The sequence below is a fragment of the Crinia signifera genome, chromosome 2, assembly GCF_055691185.1.
Source record: "Crinia signifera chromosome 2, ASM5569118v1, whole genome shotgun sequence".
NCBI classification, from domain to species: domain Eukaryota; kingdom Metazoa; phylum Chordata; class Amphibia; order Anura; family Myobatrachidae; genus Crinia; species Crinia signifera.
In genome coordinates this window covers 45,507,532-45,533,341 of record NC_139218.1, presented here as the reverse complement: position 1 = coordinate 45,533,341, position 25,810 = coordinate 45,507,532, and the positions used below count along the sequence as shown (strand labels likewise).

Below are 25,810 nucleotides of genomic sequence, written 5' to 3'. Positions count from 1 at the left end.
CAGGGACTATGGGTCAGTGGTCTCTCTGCACTCTGGCCCTTAAGCAGCCCATACACGCTGCGATCCTGGCGGGTCCGATGTGTGCTTTGAGGTGCGCGCTCCCGCGGCACCTCATCGCACAGTACAAAAAGTATGTGCTGCACATACTTTTTGTACTTGATATTCATCACATCGCATTGCATTGCATGCACAAGGCATGCAATGCGATGTGATGGATGCTATTTTAGCCCAGAATGCACCCCGGGATCGCAGCGTGTTTGGGCAGCACTATTCAGATCTGAGCTCAGTACAAATGTGTTCGGAAAATGGGCAAAACCATGTGCACTGCAGGTGGGGCCAATGTAACATGTCTATAGAGTTAGATTTGTGTGAGTTATTTTTTTTCTGTGCAGGGTAAATACTGGCTGCATTATTTTTACACTGCAATTTAGATTTCAGTTTCAGCACACCCTACCCAAATTTAACTCTCTCTGCACATGTTACATCTGCCCCACCTGCAGTGCACATGGTTTTTCCCATTTTGCGAACACATTTGTACTGAGCTCAGATTTGAATAAGGTCCCCTGAGGCACTGTAAAGAAATTCTCCCCGTGTAAAAAAATATTTCCAATTGCCTCTGCTCCCAAGGTTTAAGAATTCAAAATTATTTTTTGATAACAAAACTGAGACTAGACAAACTATTAATGTGTACAGGTAGAGCCAACCAAACAGAGAAAAAAATCCAGAAACATATCTACACAATATCATATATATTTCCCTGTGGTCACCTGTTTCTCACACAGTATATTGCTAGAGCGTATGTGTTGCATTTGAATCAATCTAGAGGTTTCAGTTTGTTTTCTCTCAGTACAAGATCTAACTGCAAATAAAAAGTTTGTAACTCAAACATCAAACTGTATTATGTTTTCTACATCAGCTATTGCAGTGGTTCTTAACCTCCGTCCTCAAGTACCCCAAACATATTTTCCCGGTCACTCAGCGGGTGCATAGGTGCACTCATTACTCACTGACACATTTGGTACTTATGTATTATCTGGGCTCCCATGTTAAATGCACCCCATTTTTTCATACCCCTACTATCCAACTACGCATGGAGTTGATTTTATATAGTGTGGCGAGCGCAACGAGCCACCGTGCCCGAAGCGTGGCGAGCGGACGCGGTCTCATAAGAAAAACGGGAGCCCAGATATTACATAAGTACCTTACATTTTTAAAGATCCACAGGTAATGCTAATTATTTCACTTGCAATTCTGTGTGGAGACCTGGAAAATGTGAACTGTTGGGGGTACTCGAGGACTGAGGTTGAAAATCACTGAGCTATAGCATATGTAATTCCCAGACGTTCCAAATGCTAGGGTGTTCAACGCCCCCCTGAAAACTATACATTTGCACCATGCGCACGCTGAAAAAAATGTTGTATAATGCCCATAGCACTGAGTGGCTCATACACATAATGTGCCCAGTAGCAGCAGTACAGTAATTAGACATTTTGTTGCCCTGTGCCAGAAAAGTAATTGGTGACACCCCCCCCCCCCCCAACACAAACACTCTAAAAGAAGACAGCGCACCCTAAGGCGCGCAGAAAACATTTACACCATAATGCCATTTCACATTATGTCACACCCGTAATGCCCCTTATACATTATGCCACACACTATAATGCCCCTTATACATTATGCCACACATAGTAATGCCCATTACACATTATACAACATACTATAATGACCATTACACATTATGCCACGCACCATAATGACCATTACACACTATGGCACACACCAAAATGACCAGTACACACTATGCCACACACTGCAGTGCCCATTACACATTATGCCACACACTCTAATGACTATTACACATTATGCCACACAACTGAATGGCCATTACATATTATGCAACACCCTAATGTCCATTAGACATTGTCACACACCATAGTGCCTATTATACATTATACCAAACAACATAATGCCTTTTACATATTATGCCACATAAGTGCCGCTTACCTACATGCTCATTGCCAGGGTTACATGCTCATTGCCAGGGGTTACATGCTCATTGCCCAGGAGTTGATGCACACCAGCGAGTGAGATTATTAAAATGAATAGAGAGAAATGGGAACAGTAGGGCAGATTTATTATGCCTGGTTAGTGATAAAGTGGCACAAAAAGACTTGAAAGCACAGTATACTGTACATCAGCTCATAGCTGGTGGAGATCTCATTTCCACTTTGGTGGAAAAGCAAGATTCTGGGTGCATTTAGGCAATGGTAAAACAAAAAGAGGCGCAAGAGACATCTTTGTTGATATAACCCCTATATCTGATTTACCACGGAATGTGCCGTCACATGCCATATTACCAATGCCCACTTATGATTGCTCCAGTGCAGGCACAGCTGCTCTAATACCAATAGCAGCTTATCCTTATACCGCCGGCAACTGAGCAGTCATAGTGCGCACATGTGACCTGAGTTCACACATGAGGGACAGTAGCGGCCATTTGCACCCTGTGCAAAAAATGTTACCTCCCCCTAAAGGAATCAACAATTTAAGTAACATATTACAAAAATATAGATATACGGTACGGTAGTATAAATTACAATAATAAAAGAGGCGGAAAAAAACATTGACCCAGACGGGGAAATCTACACATAATGACACATATGGGGCGAGATGTATCAAATGGAAAATGCGGTAAAACCCTGGTTTTACCGCATTTTCCAATGTATCAAAGATGATACCGCACTGAAGGGTATCGCCACCTTTGGGTGGCGATACCCTATAGAAGCCTATGGGCTTCTTTTCGCTGCCCGCCGTCGCCTACGCAAACCCGCCGCCTCGCCGACCCCCCCTCTGGCTTACCTTCCTGAAGGGTCCTCCTGGACCCTGGAAGGTAAACCTCTCCTCCCCCTAGTGACGCAGCCGGACGTCCTTCCGGCTGCAGGGGGGAGGAGGAAGCGCCGGGGACAGCATGCATAGCTGTCCCCGGAGTGAGGGGAGAGCGTGGTGGCAGGGAGGTGACGGAGACCCCCCGCACACCAGTGTACAGGTATCGCGGGGGGCCTCCGTCACCGCACCGCGATGCCAGCCGCATATGTTAGTACATATGCGGCAGCATCGCGGCGGGGGGGCGGCGATGTATTTTAATACATCCCGCCCATGGACACATTGGACCTGACAGGGAAAAGACATTGGCTCCCACATAAAAAAAAAAAAAACACGTGCACACACACACACACTGGTCCCCACAGGAAACAAAACACACATTGATTCAGTGATTGCCTCCACAGCAACAAGAAAAAAAAATCATTGATACTATATAATTCCCAACCCGCACAGAAGACTGATCTCCTGCAAAACAAATCCATTCTCAATTAATACTTGTGACTGCCTATCCCCAAACTTGCACTTGAATGTTTATGTATAAAACAATTTGTACCCCTTACCAAGTATGGGGATAATACACAAATTCTGTCCTGGCCACCATCCATGCTGTCCAATTTAGAACCAGATTTCTTCTGTCAGGGATCGGTATGGGTCATAGGGTCAACAGTAATTAGATCAACACCTGAAAAAAGTCGACATACATTAGGTATGTCATTAGCAATAGATCGATGTGGAAGAGGTTGACATGAAAAAGGTCGACATGATTTTTCATGTTTTTGTGTGTGTATGGCGACATAAGTTGACATGGGCACCATTTAAGTGTACCGGTTTGCGCGCCATGCTTAGGGCGATTCACTATTATAAAAAACATGGAAAACTCATGTTTACCTTTTCCATGTCGACTTGTTGCTTGTGTCAACCTTTTCACAAATAATGACCTAAGGCATGTCCACCTTTTTCGTGTGTTGACCTATTGACTCTCGACCTATCGACCGCATCCCGTCAGGGATAATGCCACACTACAAGCAGCTGGAGGAACTCAAAAGTTATTCCCTGTAACAGACAAACTCGGCCAATCACAGCGGGTCACCAGACAATGCAACTTCCAAGTACCACAAACGGGAGCGGAACCTGAATAGAACACACACATACAGCATAACAACCAACCAATCCAATCTATTTCTCCCTTACCTGATCCTTGGGAGATTCCTGTGCTGCACAACAACTCAGGTATGACCCGATGTGCCATTACCACTGGATGACAATAGGGGCACCAAACTGCTGATATGAGAAGCCACTCCTTATTATATTGTAGCACATCCTGCAGGGTATGGGTAAAAAGTAGACCCAGACAGGGAGACAAGACACCCTCAAACAGGACAACCGGGTCCGGTTTCTACATAGTCCCCATCCTGCGGGACCTGGCACTCACCTCCATCTGTGGGTAGGAAAAAGTACTATATGCCTTGACCACTGCATTGCACCAGTTATAGGTTGGCATCGACCAGCCTAATCTTTGCAGGGGAGACGCTCGCGCGCCCCTTGGCAACAGAGCTCCCTGCCGACGCCTGCCCTCTCTGAAGCGGAGATGGGCAGGATGCCGCTGCCCTGCCGCCGAAAGACTGGGACGCGCGTGCGTGTGAGTTCAATGGCGTTCCTGTCCTCCGGCGCTCGCCAGAGGGGAGGTTCTGGCGGGCAGCGAGCAAAGTTGACAGGGGCTCCATCTGTACTTGTACAACTGCTCCATTGGCCGGGGCTGAGATACCTCTTCCAACCGACACCTCCTTCCCATAGAAAATTGGTGGACTCTGGGAACCAACATAATCTTCTCGCAAGTTCCTGTTGTCCAACTTTGAAAACATTCAGTTTTCAAACTTTGATGAATGAAGTTCCCCATGGTACTGTCTAGCGAGTGTGGCTAGGATCCGATGTTAAGGGTAAGCAGGAGAAATCATTGATATATCTGTAATGTAACACTGTAATGTTATACCTGGACTTTACAAATGTAACTGAACAGTACTATTCTCACTTACATTTATAGATGATGAATGGGACTATAAAAGACACACAAAGGTATCACATCATGTAGTACAGACAGTACTAATGTACCCTAACGCTCATGAATAATTCATTCCAGATTGAATGAGGCAATCCTTCCTGGGCATTATTATAAGAGAAAAAAAGTAAATAATTCCATGACAACGGGACGTATAAAGTGGCAGGATTTCACTGTTTACACTTCTGAACAACGCTCTTCATATAATTATACTACTCCTGGTAAAACCAGATCCACGCTACAGTCCAGAGGATTCTCTGGAGAGTAATACGCACCTAGTAGACCACTAAGCTGACAATCTAGTTGTGCGTGTGTTTAATGCCCACTTTACACTAGGTGTTTAGAGAGGTTTAATCAGGTAGAACCACAAAGGTACGATATCTGTGTTATGTCTACTCAGCAGCATAGTGACCCCGACCAGTGCTCATTTCATTTCGGGAAGGTACGGTATGCTTGTTTATTTATGTATTTACGGTGCCTGCTTACATATTTATAGCCTGGAAACCACCGTGCAGCCATCACTCGGTATAGTATTCTGTGCTGTGGCACGCTAATAGGCTTTCTTCATAAGACAGGTCACAAAACATAAGTAAGCCTCTAACTAGCTGGGGGGGGGGGCAATGGGAGGTTTGGAGACTTGTCAGAAGGACCTTCCTGGCTGTCAGGTATTTCTGTGATATGGAACATGCAGTCAGTGTGGTGGGGACACCTTCGCTCTCCTTTCTTTCTACGCATGGGGCCCAGCCTGTCAATAACATGGTAGCTCCACCCCTTCAGACTAGGAAGAGGAAGAGATGGCTATCAGTGTGGCCGTCATCATTTGTTGACATGGTTGGTGGTATTGCAAGTTCACCAAACAATGGTCATCCCTTTTCTTTTACTAACTGGATCTGAGAACAGAGCTTCACTGGTGTTGGGGGCGGAGCTATGCTGTTTTCCCAGGACCGTGGGGGAACAAAACTGCAGTTATACTGTGCCATCAATGTAGGGAAACCATGTGGTTCTCCCCCGTCAATGGCAAGAGTATTCTACATTGACCATAGACCACCAATGGCAATTCCTAGGATGAGGAGCTGCTGCCCTCTTCTTGATGAGAACTGATGTCTATATTGTGTACGTGTGTGTGTATATGTGTAGTATGTGTGACGGCGAGTAGCATTATGCAGGAGTCTACCGCGCCTGCGCAGGTCTTCAGGAACATGACGTCTGCTTCTTGTTCCCAGAGACATATCCATTGCACATGCACAAATCACTCGGAAATGGCCGTGACCATTTTCCTAGTGATATGCGTCTACGGTGTGGAGATGCTGCCTCGGGACTCCGGAATGGTAAGTATACTGTATGGGCGCAGTGTGTATATGTCTGTATTTACATATGTATCTGTGCATATATGTATGGGTGTGTGAATCTAGACATGAGTGTGTAGTGGTGGGGGGACTCCGTGACACGAGCCTGCTGCGGGTATCGTGGCTCCTCAGTCCCTATAACCCGGAAATCTACTTAAATGGTGTGATAACCAATCAGAAGTCATTTACATAACCCGGAAGTCTACTTAAATGGTGTGATAACCAATCAGAAGTCATTTACAAGCACAAGCCAACTGCCACACAACGCAATACCAGCACTACGATTTGTCATCTAAAACACGAGTGGCTGGGAGACGCACAGTGCTGGTGTCTTGGGAGGAGCAGAAGGTTGCGCAGACAGACTGCAGCAGTGAGGGAACGTGATGATATCCCAGTGACGGTGCACAGGTGAGTCCAATTACAGGGCAATGTAGAAATAACATTCACTTCAGCTGAGTGAAATGTTTTTAATTATTTTCCCAATGGCTCCCGGCTTCCTAACATGAGTTAACATATAATTCACAACCGTTTAGCTCTGTTACCATCATGTAATGTATTGCTAATGACACCTTATCCCGCTTTTCATTGCACCTACATCAATCACAGATAGCTTCCCTCAGTTTCCAATGCAAACAGCCAGAGATGTTAAATTGCCTTGAACTCGGCCTCCCTTGCACCTATAAGACTGACACGCCATACCAAGACAATACGCTACCTACGAAATAATAAAGCTTGCGCCTACGTCAGCAGAACTCAACGGCTTTATATTTTCACTTGTCCTTCGCTTTGAACGCGGTCCCTAAAGTTCTATTTGAAAGTCACCACACTACAAACACAATTAGTTTCAGATTGACTAACCGTGATTAATGATTTCCTGTACTTTACTTGACCCGAAACCTCCTTTGATCTTCCACAGGCGATGGAAGAAGCTCTGTGATGTAAAATGCCCCTTTTTCATGATTTTATTAGCCAGCTTATAAAATATGGATTTTTCCTTTTACATATCATAAACATAACATGACTTTCGCTGTGCGGCAAAGATCTCCGAAATGAGGTTTCCAAATAAAACCTGAAAGCTGCTGATGGCTCTATTCTGGGAGTCACTCAATTAAGGTTTATGTTATAAGACTCTAATTACAAAGTGGCTGCTGTATGGTGCATTGCTGGACAACAACCCTTCAGCAATTAAGAGAATAAACATGTAATCTCATACTAAAGCCTCGGTGAAAGAATCAATATGGGCTCCGACAATAGAGGTGGCAAAGGCTCCGGCTAATTGAAATGTGTTTGATTTCCGTACTTCAATTTATCACTGACTAGAGAGCACAAAACAGAAAAGACTTCTATAGCGGTCTTCAATTAAAATCTCTTAAAGCTTTGCAAGGACATAATTGCTGAACTCTGGGATCATTTACTCGAGGAATCTATTATCGGTGACCTATTCGCTTTGCAAGGTACATTTGTCTGCAGGCAGACAAATAAAGTTAGGTGTTTTTGTTTTTAATCATGGGTATATAAAACAGGTGCTTTAAAAGTAGTGTGCAGCCTCCTCCCTACCTGCCATGGCGCAGCACTATAGAGTCTGAGTACTAGAGGGCTTAGACTCTAATGCGTATGTACAGATCTCCGGAAAAATGGGCAATGTCATTTCACCAGTGCTGCTGCCATCGTTGCAGGACGGTACTTCCTCATCTTTGCGGCCACCGCTACACCAGTTACGTTAGCCGCTACTTAGCTGCTACTTAACCACTACGTAAGGATTTTCAGCGAGAGAATGGTTACAAATCTGCTCTAAAAGCATTTTTTGAGGTAACAGATGGGTGGCATGGACTCCAATATCTAAAGGTACTTTCACACCACCACCCTGTGTCCACACCACCATCTATTCCCTTTAGTAAAGTTGTGCCGAGCGAAACGAGCCACCGAGCCCAAAGCATGGTGAGGGAACGATGATGCTTAGCAGCTTTGCTTACCACAACTTTACTAGTGGTAATAGAAGGTGGGGTGGACACAGGAGGGTGGTGTGGACCCAGTGTGCTGACGTTGCTTATTTTCAGTGATGCTCGCTCGTACAGTATGGCTCACCATACAGTACGTAAGTTCCATAGCGTAAGCGGTGGCCACAAAGATAAGGAAGTACCTGCAGGACTCTGGATTGGTAAGTATTAAAAAAAAAAAAGTGCACACTGCACCCATTAATAATGCACCACTGGTATATATTGGGGTTCAGTCACTAGGTCGACCCCGTTTAGGTCGACATCTGCTGAAGGTCAACCTAAATTTGTTTGACCCAATGACCCATACCTGGAGCGCCTGTCAGCCAGCCTTTAGAATTGCCAGATCTGGCGCAGGCTGGCAGACAGGAGCTCCATGTGACGGTAATGCGAGAGTGTCTCAAATGCTTGCGTGTCCCCGCCAGCACAGCGGCGGGGAGCAATTTTCCTGCCTGTCTCTGCTTCAGGGAGATGGGCAGGGCGAGCAGGGGGTGCGGGGGGGAGAACGGGGGAGCAGTGGGGAGCCGATGGAGGGTGGGGGCTGACTCCGACAGAACAGGGCGCGCAAGCATCTCATGTGCATGCGCCCCCTTTTGGCAGATGGCACACAGCGGCGGTTGGCAATTCTATCACCATTGAGAGCTGCTCCATCTGTATCTGCAACAGCAAATATATAGATTACTGAACACAACAGCCATATCTTATAACCTATTTGTGATCTCTGCATTAATTCAGCACAATGCAGTCTCTTTGTACTATAGCTTCCAACATCGATGTGTTTAGTACCTGGCTAAGATACGATTTCAAAGATCTCGTCTTTCCAATGTTTGGGCAAACAATTATACAGAATCCTGGTATAAGAATGTAATGGACCCATTGTGTTTTCAGCCATGCCTTGTTCTACTAATTATGATGTCATTTGTACATTCAACCTAAATATGTTTTAGAGATGAATATAACATAAATCCTGACCTCTGTGCTGTGTGGATGTCATTGTTGCAGTGTCTTGAGAAAGGCCCTCTAGTGGCCGAAACGTAGACCTACAGATAAGTAATTCTGGTTGGATAACCAATAAAGAAGTTGTCAAATACTTGAAAATTCTGGTGAGTGCCCTTATTGGGATTCGTCCCATTCTGCATATTAGTGGGACACACTGTGTTACTATAAAGGAGCACCCCCTCATTGTATACGTTGGCCGTGAGTGCATAATCTACAAGATTTATAACATAAAGGGGATATCCAATCCCGGGTCACGAATGTTGATCTGTACCGACAGCTGTGAGCTTGGCCCATTTTCCTTTTTCTCAACAGCAAATCACTAGGCGGGATTCAATCGATCGGCGAAAAGGGGGCGTGTCCGTGTAAATGGCCGTGGATTGTCATGATTCCGCAGTGATCGCGACAATTCACAGCTGTTATTGGCAAAACGGGCCCGACAGATTTTAAAGTCGGGCCCTTTCTGTCGATATGCCTCTGCAATGCTGTCAGGAAAGACAGCATTGAATAGGCGTCAGCCGCTATTTCCCCCATCGAAAATAGCGGCTGGGATTGAATACCCCCCCTCCCCCCGTCTTTTAACGTAGAAATAAAAAAACAAAAAACATTTAAGTTTTGCAGTTGTATTTTGAGTTGCATTCATTTTACAATACCTTCATCCTAACATACAGTATAGTTATGAGCAAAAATATGTCCGTCATTATCATCATTGACTCGTAAGCATGCACACGGCCTATGTGACACCAACTAAAAGTAAAACATTGACATATCAAGACTCAGATGTAAGACCTGTAATACAAGTTTACATTTTCAGGACCAAAACTGAAAAAGGAAGAACTCTATTGATCAATTAACACATTATCAGATATATAGAGTTGCTGTTGTGTTGGAGTGCCGGCAACAACACCTCAACTCATACTTCTTGCAGCCTACATTTGCACATTTTTATTCGCAGTCTTATGGGGTTGCAAACAGTTTTGGGCACGTTCAAGCTGCAATAAAAGGGATACGGTCATTAGGTCTACAATAACTAGGTCGACAAGCATTGGGTCGACACCACTAGGTCGACATGGGTCAAGGTCGACATGGGTCTAGGTCGATATGACATTAGGTCGACACAAGCATTAGGTCGACATGGTTAGGTCAACAGTCAAAAGGTCGACATGGGGTTTTTCAGGTTTTTTTAGCCGACATGTGCCGACAGGCGGTATTTCATGCCCTACCATTCACCAGGGCATGGCGCGAGAATAAAATAGTGTGCCGAGCGTAGCGAGGCACCATGCCCGAAGCATCACGAGCAATGCGAGGGGATGCGGTGCCCCTCAAACTGTGTCCATGTCGACTGTGTCGACATTCGGGTAAAAAAACAGTGGAAACCACATGTCGACCTTTTGACTGTCAACCTAGCCCATGTCGACCTAATGCTTGTGTCGACCTAGACCCACGTCAACCTTGATCCATGTTGCCCTTGACCCATGTTGACCTTAACACATGTCGACATTGCTGCATGTCGACCTAGTGGTGTCGACCCAATGCTTGTCGACCTAGTTGTTGTAGACCCAACGATCCCAACGCTAATAAAAAGCTGCTGTTTCATGTGAGAACAGTTCCTATCAGAAAAACAGGTGTGCTGATGTTCACAGGCAGAAATACTGCGGTCGCAGCAGCTGCCATTTTTAAAATGAAGGTGTGCCACCGCGGTTTATATGGTAGGAAGAGGTCATGGATCTCCATCATAGAACAGAGATATTATGACCTCTGCAATGGGCGACACCATGGTGCCGTAAGCCGCCTGATTGTGGGAGGGAGATCTGATACTGTATTTTCAGATGCAGGTAAGATCACTGTAGCAGGAGGTGTCTGCTTGTTATAGATGCTTATCCTACAGCTCGATCCAAGGAAGCAGCAGCGATACCAACTGCACCTGAATGAGCATTTTATCGAGTCCTGAAACATACTATACGACAATAAAAATGTTCTTGAGATCACTATGGAACATAATGATTCAGAGGAGGACAAACTATTTCTTCAAACTACTTGCACAATCAATTCAAGTCGTTTACTGTGACAGTTTAGAGTTGGACAGTTAGCGTAACTGCACAATCTTTATATCTCTCGGTAGAGATCTTGGATTCTGTGCTATTTCAAGGTCTCTGTTCTAGTATTATAATGGAAAGCAAAGTGTCATCATACATCTATAATTACTTGGAGATTTCTGCTGAAATGATGCAGGACCCACAACCTATTATAATGGGGAATATAGCTTATTGTCTCATCATGGATGCTTTTATTGTTAATAACCACATAGGAGTATATTCAATGCCCTGACGGCGAGCTATGATGGCAAGAAGTGCCGATAGCTCGCCGTCCGTGTATTCAACTCCCTCCCCGTCACTCGCTGTTTCCACCTCGTTGTTGCCTGAGGCAAGCTGGAAACGGCGGATGTAGCCATTAAAACGGCGGGGCTCGCCACAAAATGCAGCGGACTCACTACATTTGCAGCAAACCTCGCCGTTTAAGGGGACCCTCTCCGTCCTCTCACGGTTTGCAGGTGAGGATGTCTTTTCCTCTCCGTACAAACCCCCTCGCCGGCCGCATTGAATACCGCCCATTAAGTCTAAATAGCAAATACAAATCTTTTCATCATTACAAAAATGTTCATTTCTGTATAATAATTATAAAACAAAAACAAAAAAACAGAACAAATGAACTTTAGCTTTTAATTTCTAAGACTCTTTTTTTTTTTAAGAAGCAATTTCCTAACAAGAGATGAATTAATGGAAGTTTTGGATACGGCAGCCATGTATGTCATTTACTGTTTAACCTGTGACAGCAAAACTGTAGGGCTGGGGATTGTCACTGGCAGAGAGAGAGAGCTGTATACCGTCTCACGACTCAGGGTCACAACTAGTTAATAGTACTGTATACAGCATTCTGATGCTGAACTGTGAAATTGCTAAAGCGTATTGGAAATAGAGCTCAGAGTTGGCAACAAATGCCAAAAACAGCAGAGGAATGATTACCGGTATGACTGCCTGCGCGTTATTGCATTTTCAATGTACCTTGCCTGGCTGCAATGGTGCAGAGGCTAACCTTCATTTACAACAACAAAAAAATATGAACGTACTCCCCGAGGCAGACGCAACGATAACATTTGGATGTGAATTGTTATTTCAAACGTGATCTTCAGTTTATTGAGCTACGGTTAGACAACTGGGGTGTGAAAGATGTACCTCTTCTGCTCATGACCTTTCTATAAGTGACGCCTCATAAATATGATTTAAGGTGACATTAGATGCAGATAATTGACAAAGGACACAGGCTAGAATAATGACAATGCTAAATTGCATAAACTTAACATACTATAACACTGGCAATATGTTGCATGGAGAAAAAGGTTGCCAAGAGAAAACGTATTTAAAAAGTTCATAACATGACAAAATAACTGCAACATAGTGATAGCAGTAGAGAGAGCTCAGCCTCTCCCAGATTACATTTATATCTATGGCAGCACAGATGGTGTAATGGTTAGCATTACTGCATCACAGCACTGAGGTCATGGGTACTATTCCCACCATGGTCCTAACTGTGCAGAGTTTGTATATTCTCCCCGTGCTTGCATGGGTTTCCTCCGGGTGCTCCGGTTTCCTCCCACAATCCAAAAATATACTGGTAGGCTAATTGGCTCCCAACAAATTAACCCTAGAAGGTCTGTGTGCGTGTATATGTGGTAGGGACTATAGATTGTAAGCTCCAAGGGGCAGGGACTGATACTCTGTAAAGCGCTGCAGAATATGTGTGCGCTATATAAGAAACTGTTAATAAATAAATATCTCATTCTTCATGGATAGAATAAATTTCTATAACCACAAATGATTAATTGTGGAATAAGTAGCACAAGGCATGATACCCAGAGGCAGATTTAGACCTCATGGGGCTCTAGGCAAGATCCCGGTTTGTGGCCCTCCTCAAACAATCCATAGCCTATATTTTTTCTGCAGATTGCAGTTGGCATCACTTGAGTACCTTGGCGTGTGCACAGTCTACTGATAAATGCTTAGCTACGTGAACAACGGCATTGTACACAAAGAAGAATCAAAGAACATCAAAGGGATTTGGACAGTGTGGGCAGATCCAAGTGGTGTCATGACATCACACGGTAGTCACGCAATGCTCCTCTGGGATCGTTTTTTAATGGCCAGGATATCTTTATGGGGCCCCTTTTGAGTTGCTGGGCCCTAGGAAGGCACCTGGGTTGCCTCTAATAATACCGGTTTCTCCATCAGTTTGTCCAAAAAAGTAAAATCACAAATGAAAACTGGTTTGTGTGATCCCAGGGTCCTTCCATTCCCACTGGGCCCGGTGTGGCAGCCTATGTAATGGCTCTTGTCAAATCATCAGCGTAATGCTACAAATGACGGCATTTTGCATTAGATTGGGGCCACACCATGACTTCTGCATCCCGCTCCAAGGTCTTCCTTGTCAGCAAGTATGCTGTAGATTAGTAAATAGCAAAAATTGGAATAATAAAAATTGCATGGCAGATAAGAACCACTTGGCCCATCTAGTCTGCCCCTTTTTAAACATGTTACCTCAAACCATATTTGATCCTTATGTCTTTGTAAGGATATCACTATGCCTATCCCAAGCATGTTTAAATTGTTCTACTGTATTTGCCTCTACCACCTCTGATGGGAGGGGAGAGAGCTGTATACCGTCAGTGGTTCTGTGAGGAGACCTGCATGTTTTGCAGGTCTCCTCACAGAACCACAAGTGAAATAATTAGCTCCACCTGTGGATTTTTTAAAATGTATCAATGAGTAATGAATGCACCTGTGCACCTGCCGGGTGACCTGGAAAACGTGAACTGTGTGCGGTCCTGAGAACCGAGTTTGAGAACCCCTGCTCTAGACCAGTTGTTCTCAACCTCGGTCCTAAGGACAAACCAACAGTGCACATTTTCCAGGTCTCCACACAGAATCACAGGTGACAATTAGCTCCACCTGTGATCTTTTAAAATGTATCAGTGAATAATGAGTACAACTGTGCACCTGCCAGGTGACCTGGAAAACGTGCACTGTTGGGGGGTCCTGAGGACCAAAGTTGAGAACCACTGCTCTAGGGTGTCATGAATCAAAAATTTTGGGAACCACTGATGTAGGTAATAGTAACTCAGAGTTGCTACTTGCTCATTTTAGATCCATATTGTGGGCTTCTAGATTATAACTGTACAGCGGTGATCACAGCAGGAAGTCCCGCAGCGTCTACGGTGCAGACAATGGGGGTGATTCTCTCTGCACGTGTTACATCAGCCCCACCTGCAGTGCACTTGGTTTTGACCATTATCTAAATCACCCCCAATATGTATTCCCAAGCTCAACATACTGATTGCAGTTTGTGCACTAATTATATGGTGTTGCTTGCTCTGAGATAAAAGCATTGATATTGGCTAAGCATAACTAAGAAATATAATAGGAGTATTACATTATTACAGTATATTGTAAAATAACATAGTAATTAAGGCTGAAAAAAGACGTTAGTCCATCAAGTTCAACCTATCTAACTTGTTACTGCGGACTTAAGTCATATCTATAGGATTCCCTTAGTGTCCAAAAATACATCCAGTTTTTATTTAAATTCATTAACAGTAGTTGCTGTAACCACCCCACCGGCAATGAGTTCCAGATGTTACTGCTCTAATGGTGAAGAATCCTCTTCTTTATTCAGTATGGAATTTCTTTTCCTCAAGCCTCAGTACTGTACATGCCAAAGTATAGACCTGTTAGTGAACAAATCATGTCCCAGTTCCATATGATTCCCAATCCTGTATTAGAACATACTAATCATATCACCTCTCATCCTCTGTTTCTCCAGTGAAAACATATTCAGCCTGGTTAACATATCTTTGCATTCTAGTGATTTGAGACCTTTTACTAGCTTAGTCGCCCTTCTCTGTACCTGTTCCAATTCATTAATGTCCTTTTTAAGGCATGGTGCCCAGAACTGAACACAATATTCCAAGTGTGGTCTCACCAATGCATTGTAAATAGGCACTACCACATTGGCATCCCTTGAATCCATACCCCTTTTAATGCATGCCAGTGTCCTTTTTGCTTTTGCTACTCCACTTGAGCAGTGTGCACTATTACCCAATTTTTCATCTATGATGACCCCCAAGTCCTACTCTACAGCAGAATTCCCTATAATAACTCCATTTAGCCTTAAGTACCTTGTTCATTTTTGTTCCCATAATGAATTACTTCACAATTTTTAACGTTAAACTGCAGTTTCCACCTTTCCAATTTATTTAAGTCACTTTGTAGTGGTTCCACATCCTCTCCTGGATTAATTTTCTTACTCAATTTCATGTCGTCCGCAAATATTGCAATTTTACTCACTATGTAATTTCCAATATCATTAACATACTAAACAAGTTGGGTCCCAATATTAAACCTTGCGGGACTCCACTTTGGACCTTACTCCAGCTGGAATGTATGCCATTTACCACCACTCTCTTTCCCTGATTGTGCAACAAGGTTTTAATCCAATTACAAATGTTATCTCCTAACCCTAAATTACCTAGTTTCATTAATAACCTTTTATGAGGCACCGTGTCAAAAGCTTTAGTGAAATCAAGCAGTATTACATCAACAAATTTCCCTAAGTCCAGCCCCCTACTCATAGAAGCTAATTAAATTAGTCTGACATGATCTATTTTTGACGAACCCATGCTGAGCCTTACTTATCACTTTCTCCTGTTCTCCGAAATTTTGGATACTATCTCTTATTATTCCTTCTAATATTTTCCCCACAATAAATGTAAGGATGACCGGTCTATAATTTTCAGGGTTAGTTTTTCTACCTTTCTTCCATATTGGTACTACGTTAGCTGTGCGCCAGTCCCTTGGTACCATCCCAGAGTTTATTGATTCCTCGAATATTAGATATAATGGTAATACAGTACCTGTTGTTATATCAATTCTAATTTTATTCATAATCTCACACTGTTTATATCTATAGATTGTAAGCTTGCGAGCAGGGTCCTCTTACCTCTATGACTGTTTGTTACTACCCAGATTTTTTATCACTGTATTCTATTGTAAAGCGCAACGGAATTTGCAGCGCTATATAACAAACTGTAAATAAATAAATAATAAATATAGCTCTCTTTATCCAGGAGGACTCAAGGCACTTAACAAATACTAAGATATACAGAGATTTAGATTTTCAAAACAGTACTGAAACGATGAACAGCACAATGATACTACTTTACTTACAACTGCAAAGCTGCATTTTAAGAGATTTGAAAAGAATAGATGAGTGCAAATAAAAGTTAGACCTTTCCTACCTGAGGTAAACTGTTCCTTACATTCTTCAGTCTCAGAAAAGGTCTAAGTAAATACAAATGTAGTAATAGAAGTCCGCCACTTTTGCAGTTTCTTTGCCTTGGGCCAGGTCTGTGTACTCTGCAAACTCAATCTCAGACTGTTTACTCTATCAATTACTTTTCCATGTAATGTAATGTAGCCAACAGCCAGTGGAACTACTGTATTTACACCTAAGCACAGCAGAGGAACTACTTCAGAGGAACTACTGTATTTACACCTAAGCACAGCAGAGGAAATACTTCAGAGGAACTACTGTATTTACACCTAACCCAGCAGAGGAACTACTCAGTGGCGTAGCTATGATGCCGCAGCCCCCGCAGCGGCTTGGAGGAGCCAGCGCCGACGAGGACTGCGGGGTGCTGGGCGCACTGAAACAAACTAACTAGACAGGGAGTGCGCTTGCTATTGGCCCAGCTGTCTCAGGGACCTGCAAGTACGAGTCCAGCAAGCGACCCCTCTGTACAGCATGATTCTTTACACACCACCGCCGGGTATTGCGGGAGGCACGGGTCCTCAGAGCAGAGCAAGCTGCTGCCTGCTTAAGCACCGTAGAGATGCAGACAGGCGATGGGACTCGCGGGAGCAGAAGTGCGGGGAGTGGAAGGAAGCTGCCGTCTCACCTAATTAACCGCTGGGGCAGCAAGGAGAGGACCTGCTAATCCTAATACCCCCTCTCTGAAAAGCCCCTCCGTGCCAGCCGCTACACATGGGATCGCGAGAGGTCCCCTTCTATCAGCCGAGGCACTGGCTGCTCCTCCATTGGCAGCCAACACAGCAGCCTGCACCGGGAGTGGCTGGCGCGCAGGCTGCAATGGACACAAGAGGGTCACAGTCCCAGCCGCAGCTGCTTCCATGGCACTTTACCTCCTCTGCCCGCCCCACTGGGCATCTGCTGCCTGTCGCCCACAGCATCCTCCACCTGCTCTCTGGCTGAAGTTACATGCAGGTAAAGGGCAGACATTTTGGGCATTAGGGCATTACTGTGTGTGGCTTAAAACAGCCTGTTCATTTTTGCAAAGTGCCATGGGGCGCCAGAAATCTTTTTGGCTTGGGGGAGCAAAATGACTAGTTACGCCACTGGAACTACTGAATTCACACGTAAACACAGTGGAGGAACTACTCCAGAGGACCTACAGTATTGTATTTACACCTTAGTTCAGCAGAGTTCCACATGAGCTGACAAAACAGTGTAAGTGACAGACAGGAGATAGTAACATAGTCATTAAGGTTGAAAAAAGACGTTAGTCCAAGGTTGCATACCCTCCCGGAATGGCTAGGAGAGTCCCGAAAATCGGGTCTCCCTCACGGGCCTCCGGAATGATGGGCAACCCTCCCAGATACCGGCGGACCCGCGCGTTTCCCCGGTGGCGGAGTTTTAAATTGCTGCCACTGCGCTGAATAATCCATATGGTGAGATTACACTAGTATACTGCCTGTGAATTAACAGAGCCAGACATACTGTACAGTTGCCCACATGGAACATATCTGACATTCTTATTTATTCTGTTTAGAAAGTTTGGTGCATAACACAAACTACACATTGCCATTTTAATATTATGAAACTTTTTCTGATTATAATTATTAAAAGTGGTTTCAATGATCAACTTACTGTGGCCTCAAATTAATAGATACCTCCCAACTGTCCCGCGCTCAGTGGTACAGTCCCATTTTCCTTGGATTGTCCCACCAGGTGGCCGCAGTGTCTCACGGTGGGCGGGGCAGTTGGGGGATGCACTCACCAATGCTTACCGCTGCACAGCAGCGTGTAAGCAACCGGTGAAAAGATGCTATACGCATGCGCACAGCATCTATTCATAGTGCAGGGAGAGCTTGGGGGTGCGCCCAACATCTCGGAGAGGGCCTTGTTAATGAATTCCCCTTTAAAAAAAATTATGCATTTAGCCAGCCGGACTTGCACTGCAATAAATCCGGCCCATGGTCAGAGATTAGTCGAATACACCTTAAAGCTGCATTAGCACCAGTGGTGGAACTTGTGAGTGGTTGGCCCAGGTGAAAAAATATAATAAGTAACAGTGGGTGACAAGGAGAAGCAGATGATGACAAGGAGAGGCAGAGTGTGAGAGGGAAAAACAGTGGGTGACAGGGAGAGGCAGGGGGAGGCAGAGTGTGACAAGGAAAACCAGTGGGTGGCAGGTAGAGGGTGACAGGGGGAGGCAGATTGTGACAAGGAAAACCAGTTTGTGGCAGGAAGAGGGTGACAGGGAGAGGCAGAGTGTGACAAGGAAAACCAGTGGGTGACAGGAAGAGGGTGACAGGGGGAGGCAGAGTGTGACAAGGAAAACCAGTGGGTGACAGAAAGAGGGTGAGAGGGACAGCAGTGGGTTCTCAGGGGCCCCAGTGCACTGCACCTGCTAAACCAATGGTAGTTCCTCCTCTGTTTAGCACCTAATCACTAGGTTTGACCTAAACCCTGTTTATTTTCCAAGGACTCCATTGTTACTTTATTATAGAAGCCAATAATTCGTGGAGAGGAGCAGGTGAGAAGCATCCAGCAATTGAGTAGTATTGCAGCTTTGAAACCACAAGTACAGAAAATTCTCGCACACAAGAGGACGTAAGTATGGATGGATGTGTCAATGTAAATCTCTGAATGTCACTGGGTCAGTGTCCATCCTGCACTCTGCTACATATTTATATCTCTGTGGTTACAGATTTATGAGCAAGCTCCCGTCAGAGCAGAAGGGTGTAGTGTGAAAAACATTCTCTGATGTGAAAGTTCCTGTGTGATGTCAAAAAGATTTATTAGAACTGTGAACTCCGGGCACAGAATATAATCTTATAGCTGGAATACAGTGAATATTAAAGAATGCAGGAAACTCAGCTATTGCAATTAGTCATAAAAATACATAATAAACAAACTATATATTTAAGGTCATCTTCTGGACAAATGAAAACTGGCCATGCTAAAAATGTAGTCATATGTATCATCTAATAGAACTTCTATTTCCTGATCACATTCTTGCCCATTTATTGTAGAACAAATCTTTTTTTAACGGATGTTTTTAATATAGCTCCCACATATTGGGCCTCATTCAGATCCTGCTGGAGTTGCAGTTCATGCAGCAAAGTACTGATGTTCTGCACTTTGGCAGGCATGGAACCCCTACTGCACATGTGCAATGCTACGGCATCTGACTGTAAGCGATTGACCATCGGATGCCATTTGGGGGTACATCGAGTTGGGGGCAGCAACGGGCTCCAATTCTCCAAACAGAGGCATATTGCCGCCATTGTAGGGGAGAGATGGGGACATAAGAAGTATAAGCCTCTAGGTAGGACTTGCGCAACCTGTATACAGGGCCGGCGCCACCACTAGGCCGGACTAGGCATTTGCCTAGGGCGTCGGCCACTGGAGGGCGGTACTGAGCCGCCAAGGTACCATAGAGAGGTACCAGAAAGCGGGGAGCAGGTAAGACTGTCATCCTCCCTCTCCCCTCCCCGACCCCCATCCCGCCCGTTAATCAATGCTGCCCGCTCCCTGCTTGGGGGATTTCAGCACGGCAGTATCGCCCGCACCTCCCGTGCCGCATCACATTGCTATCGCACCCTCCCCCCGTGCCGCATCACAGTATTATAGCAACCCCCGTGCCGCATCGTGGGCGGCGGGCAGTGCGGGGGGCTTTGCCTGGGGGCGGGCAGGGGAGCTTTGCCTGGGGCGGGCGGGGGGCTTGCACCGGCCCTGCCTGTATATTAATTATATTAATTCAGCAATAAAATAGTATACAATGGTAGGTACCTAAAGAACAAAGAATACAAAAATAAATAACAACAGCTAGAAAATAATAATAGATACATATCTACGGCAAGCACATACTTATCACTGTTCTGTCAGCATTAAAATTCCATTAGATACCTTGATAACACTAATACTGTATGTACTGTATTGTAACCAAGAAATAAGGCTACCACCATTGATGCTCGGCAATAATTAAGTGGAAAGTAATCCAATAACCACATTTTTTTAATAGAGACAGGGCCCAACAATTTTATTTTTTGTAGATAATCTGTGCAGAGTAACAAAACCTCCTACACCTTTCAGGTCTACCCTACAATAAATGATAGCATTCCTCCCAACCTTCCCAATTTTGACAGAACAGTCCCAGAGAAATGAATTCCACTCCTAAACAGTGTATAGAGAGGCTGGTGGCCTCCACCTGTTAATATGTGTGTCTGAAGTCCCAACTCCCCTCTCAAAATTCAAACTGAAACATACAGTACTGTATTTTTCAATCAAATAACAAAAACATCTATATAATACAAAATGTCATGGATAATAGTGTCTAAATTGAATTGATTATGCTCAATTCCATACATTTATAATTGTTATCCCATTCACAGATAAACCCTGGATTTAATCTGGCTAAGACCCCATACACTGAACACAGGTTGAAGCTGGGGTTACAGTACTTACCCCCATTCACACACCTGAGTGATGGTCCCGGGTTATCCCTGGGTCATCACTGTTCACACTGAACCTGGGTTTCAAGTGACCTGGGTTATCCATCGCACAGTAGATGCTTGGAGATTATGTAATTTTCAACACCACTGTTTCCACCAATCAGCTTCTTTTGGGCATGACCTGGGTCATATGACTTGAAGACTACAGGTGACCCAGGCCAGTCCCAATAACCCACTCCTGGTACCAAGCAAGGTCATGGACCAAGGACATCTGAACAGGATTAGGTCTGTTCAAAAATAGCTGAGACCACGGTCTAACTGCAGGCCCGGCAAACACCTGAGTCAAAAGGATATGTGTAAAAGGGTCATTTTTATTTCCTACTTGCCACAAACTGCACCCCAGAAATTTAAGCTGAGTTTATAGTTTTGTAGCTGTAAAGCACAGGCCAATTGCTTGAACCTTTTTGCCTCATCACCCTTGCAAGAAATATGTCCAAGTGCAAAAGATTATGAAAAGAATCCTGAACCTACCTTCCTGGTCTGTGGTGATGGTGATCGATGTGTAGTGTTTGGGAGTAAAACTGAGTTCCGAGACCCCGTTGACTGCCTCAATTTCAAAGGTGTAGTTGACATGAGATAAAAAGTCCAAGACGGTGACCGAGGAGTTGAGTAAGCCAGAATGACGAGGTACAAAACGAATTCCCCCACCGCAAAGTTCACATTGGCTAGGTTCCGACCCGCATTTCTTGCAGAGGACATTGTAGATAAGATCCTTTCTACCTCCCATGTCGAACGGTGGACTCCACTCCAGATATAGGGCCGTTTCATTCATGTTGAAATTGACATTTCTTGGAGCTGAAGGTGGTTCTGCAAGCCAAAAATAAACAAGAGAGACAAAAAAAAAATTAATACAATCTGGGTGACATCCCACCTTTGTGCTCTTGTGTTCCGAGCACAGTTTGATTTCCCAGTTGCAGACTATGAAGCAATCACTCCTCCAATAATCAAGTCTTAGTTAGTAATCAGCCCCCTATTGGGAGAATGCGAACACTGCCAAGAACACTTACTTCAGACCCTTAAGAAATTGCATTAAGCTCTAGAAATCTAATGATTTAATTTAAAATGTGTTAAAAATTCATGTCTCATTTTAAAATCTCAACTATTTTGCAAATGAAAACTAGCCAAGGCAAGCAACACAAAATAATTCCCGTACCACTCAGATAGAACATCGAAGTCAACATGCAACAGGTGTTCCTATACCAAGAGGAACCCACGGCCAGGTAAGTGTTTTTGCTTTGTAGAAAATAATTCTTTCTGCGTCTGTGGTAGCTCAGTGTATATGTCTTGCAGTTTACCGTTTTCTCTTTTGTACAAGATTGTCCAGCTAAATAATTCAAAGGATTGTCCTTTGCTTAATTATCACTTTCCTGTACATCAATAATAGCAGGGTACAGGAGAAAGCTGTACAAAGCAAATACAGTAGGTGTGACGACTCATTACTGTAACCCCTGTATAACTCTTCCATCAGCCACCTCCTCTCAGGTGAAGAGGGTGAGGGCAAGATGAATGATGATACAATGAATCACATCATCATAGCCTTCATACCAGAGATGCAAAAAGAAAAATATATTGGAATTAAAGCAAAAAAAAAACCAATGGGGCAGGGCTGGGATGATGCAATCGGCAGTGCCCCGTTCCCTTCCTGACGACTTGTGCCTTGCTTTCAACTTATACCCCTTCTCCATGAGGTGGGCCTGCCGGAAATTGGTATTGTCATGTTTCGGACAGTCAACATAATCCACATTTCCTTAGATGCCTTTACTCTACTTGGTTTACATTACAAAGCAATGTTCCCTCCCCTGCCTCAATCTATCCAATCATATGGTGTTAAATATTTGCCGGTTTGCAATCATGTATGTGTTCATTTACTGTTGTACTAAAATGAAACTAACAATTGCTAATTTGCTTGTTAATGGTAACATATTATGGTAACATTGAATTAAATCTATGGATAGCTACTACATATTGTTTGTAAACTTGGGACTTGCGAAGGAACCTGTTGCCAAAGGTTCTGCTGGAATCATAGGCATGGGAAGGCTTATGAGGCTGAGTTTTGTGCTAGTAGTTATAGTTGCGGCAAAATTACCCACTGGCCCCTTACCCACAAGGCCCCTTACCCACTGGCGCTAAAAACCATGCTTTTATTAGTATGTTGAAAACTGGTAGAGTATGGAGACTGAACGTATTGGTTGTAATGACTGCATACCAGGGGTTAAAGTGGCCCTTTCGACCTAACCCATGTCGACCTAGACTCATGTTGACCTTACTGCATGTCGACCTAGATACATGTCAACCTAATGGTGTCGATCTAATGACTGTCTAACAACTTGTTGGTGACCCAATGACTGTATCCCATTGGCAACGTACTGTATGTATATAACCGCTGCCACACTATTCGTATAACTCTCAGGCGCAGTTATCATTGATGACATATTAAGTGCAAGCTGGACACAATATTATCTCAGCGAGGGGATGTAATAATTGTCACCAGCAGAGACTGGCATCCCTGCAATGTGCTCAGTGAGCTGCCAGGCCTTATGCCCATGCCTGGTCCCGCTGGAATCACCTGCTTAATAGCCATTTCCAGGGAGGGTTATGCCAGCTGAATCCACACAATCCAGATTAGTTTATAGGCTACAATAGCAGCGAGCGCCAATCTCCTGAATGCGTCACAAAGTGATAACAGAAACCTATGGGGGTTGTGGCTGCCAATGTAAATAAAGGAGATTTTTTCGATGTAACATTAAACATTCATTATACTGTACTTTATATAGTGCATTGAATATTTAGTGTAATGTGTGGACAACTTTTCTACTGTTCATGGATTGATAAAGAAAATACATACATCGTCAGCAATTCATTACACCCAAGCTGCCTTGATAACACCGCAGTCAGCACAATCGTCTCTCGTCTTTTGGACATTGCCTAGCTATTTATTCATGTCCACTGCAAATGCACACAAAGGGGTTAAAACAATGGCTTCCACTACAGTATTGAAAAAGTTTTAGGTTTAAAAAACAAAACGCTGGCGAGATGACGCTCCATCTGACTGTAATGCATGCGCATCCCAGTTTCCGGGCGGCGGGGGATGTGAACCCTTCTCGTCTCCACTTCATGGAGATGGGCAGGGTTAGGGGGGGAAGCGTGGAGGTGGAGGCGAGCATCAGGGACCTGCGGCGAGGCGCACGCGTCCCCTTCCGGTGGCTCGCGGTTAGCAATCTGACTGCCAGACCCCCACTAGATGGAGTGCGCTTCATCTGTGTATATATATATATATATATATATATATATATATATATATAAATTATTATGAGATTATGATGTGAACCAATTTGTTTTATTCCTATTATAATCATTGTATTTGTTTTAATTTTGTGTTATGGTTTTGATAAAATGATAGTACCTAAACAAATTTTGTGTCATTCATGACACAAGGTAAATTATTTCTAATGACATTACTTATCACCAGCGCAGATAGAATTATATTTTCCAAGTCCTTCAGTACATGTCAAAGGCAACTGGCAACCCCAGTAGGGAAGCTGTGGGCTGTCAATCTTAGTTACCGTGTGCATTATTATCTGTGGGCTTAGTAATAAATCATAAAAGGTCTGTAACGGTCTCGATGGGAGGGGGGGTGGATAATGCATAAAGCAAAAGATATATTTTGGAATTGTGGCATCTGCCAGTGAAAACAACACAGAGACTATATTCTTCCAGGGTTTAATTTTACTGTAATAAATGTGTTCCATGGAAATATTAAAGTTTTGAATTCTCCAATACCACAATATCGGATATTACAGTCTACAGCAGATTTTCTATTGCATCGGACCAAAAAAAAATAAAAATCAGCTGTAGTCCCCTAAAGCCTCAATATTTCTGCAGATGCTGCTTACTAACTATTATCATATATAACTGTAACACCCCATAACTGTGGAATAATAGGTGCTGTGTATTCCAGTTAACCAGAGGTTAATATACCTCAGCACCAGGCAAAGCACAGCCCTAAAGAGTTAAACCCAGACAGGCTGGAGTGTGACAGGAAGAGAGAGGTCAGAGGTGACCTGAGCCAGCAGCTTGAGAGAGGAGGAAGTGGAGAGCACATGGAGAGGAGACTTCTCCTGCAGCTGAGTGACACTGTGCTTAAGGAGTAAGCAGTGTAGCCTGTGAGTGTGTGGAGAACTCCTGTATAGAGAGAGAGAGGAGGACAGCAGCGTGGCATCTGTGACCCCTGATCTGCCAGATGCTTGAGCAGCAGAGAGCTCCAGCAATGAATGACAGCCCAGCCTGTGTGAGAAGGAGCCAGTCGGGCAGCGTGCACAGTCCAAGAGAATACAGCAGCTCAAGGCCCAGCAGACAGCAGAGTCTGGACACCAGAGAAGACAGGAGGCAGAGACTGGTCGGAACCAGCACCAGCAGCAGCTACAGGTACACTACTGAACACTGCCCCCACCTAGCACACCCTGTTAGGCTGCCTGCCCGACACCTAGTACAGCCAGCGGCCCTGTGTAGCTGAGTGCGGCAACGCTGAGGCGCCCGCACTAGCATTCCCTGGAGGGTACACAGCACCAGAAAGAACCCATCTATCCCCAGCCGGAGCTGGCATCCTACACCAGGTACTCTAAGTCCTACCCCTTGAGGCCCTTTTCCCCAGGCCTTTCTCATTTCCCA

At 44.4% G+C, this 25,810-nt stretch overlaps 1 protein-coding gene across 4 annotated transcripts in view; it reads right to left on the bottom strand.

Moving 5' to 3' along the window:
• EPHA6 (EPH receptor A6) overlaps positions 1–25,810 on the bottom strand; it is a 698,400-nt gene that overhangs the window by 286,632 nt on the left and 385,958 nt on the right. For all 4 annotated transcript variants that reach the window (XR_014470285.1, XM_083171949.1, XM_083171946.1 and 1 more), the window contains exon 5: positions 21,614–21,949. Coding sequence is in view for 3 of the 4 variants with exons in the window: in XM_083171949.1 (XP_083028075.1) it covers positions 21,614–21,949 (336 nt within the window). In the remaining variant the exon portion in view is untranslated. The remainder of the gene's footprint in view (positions 1–21,613; positions 21,950–25,810) is intronic.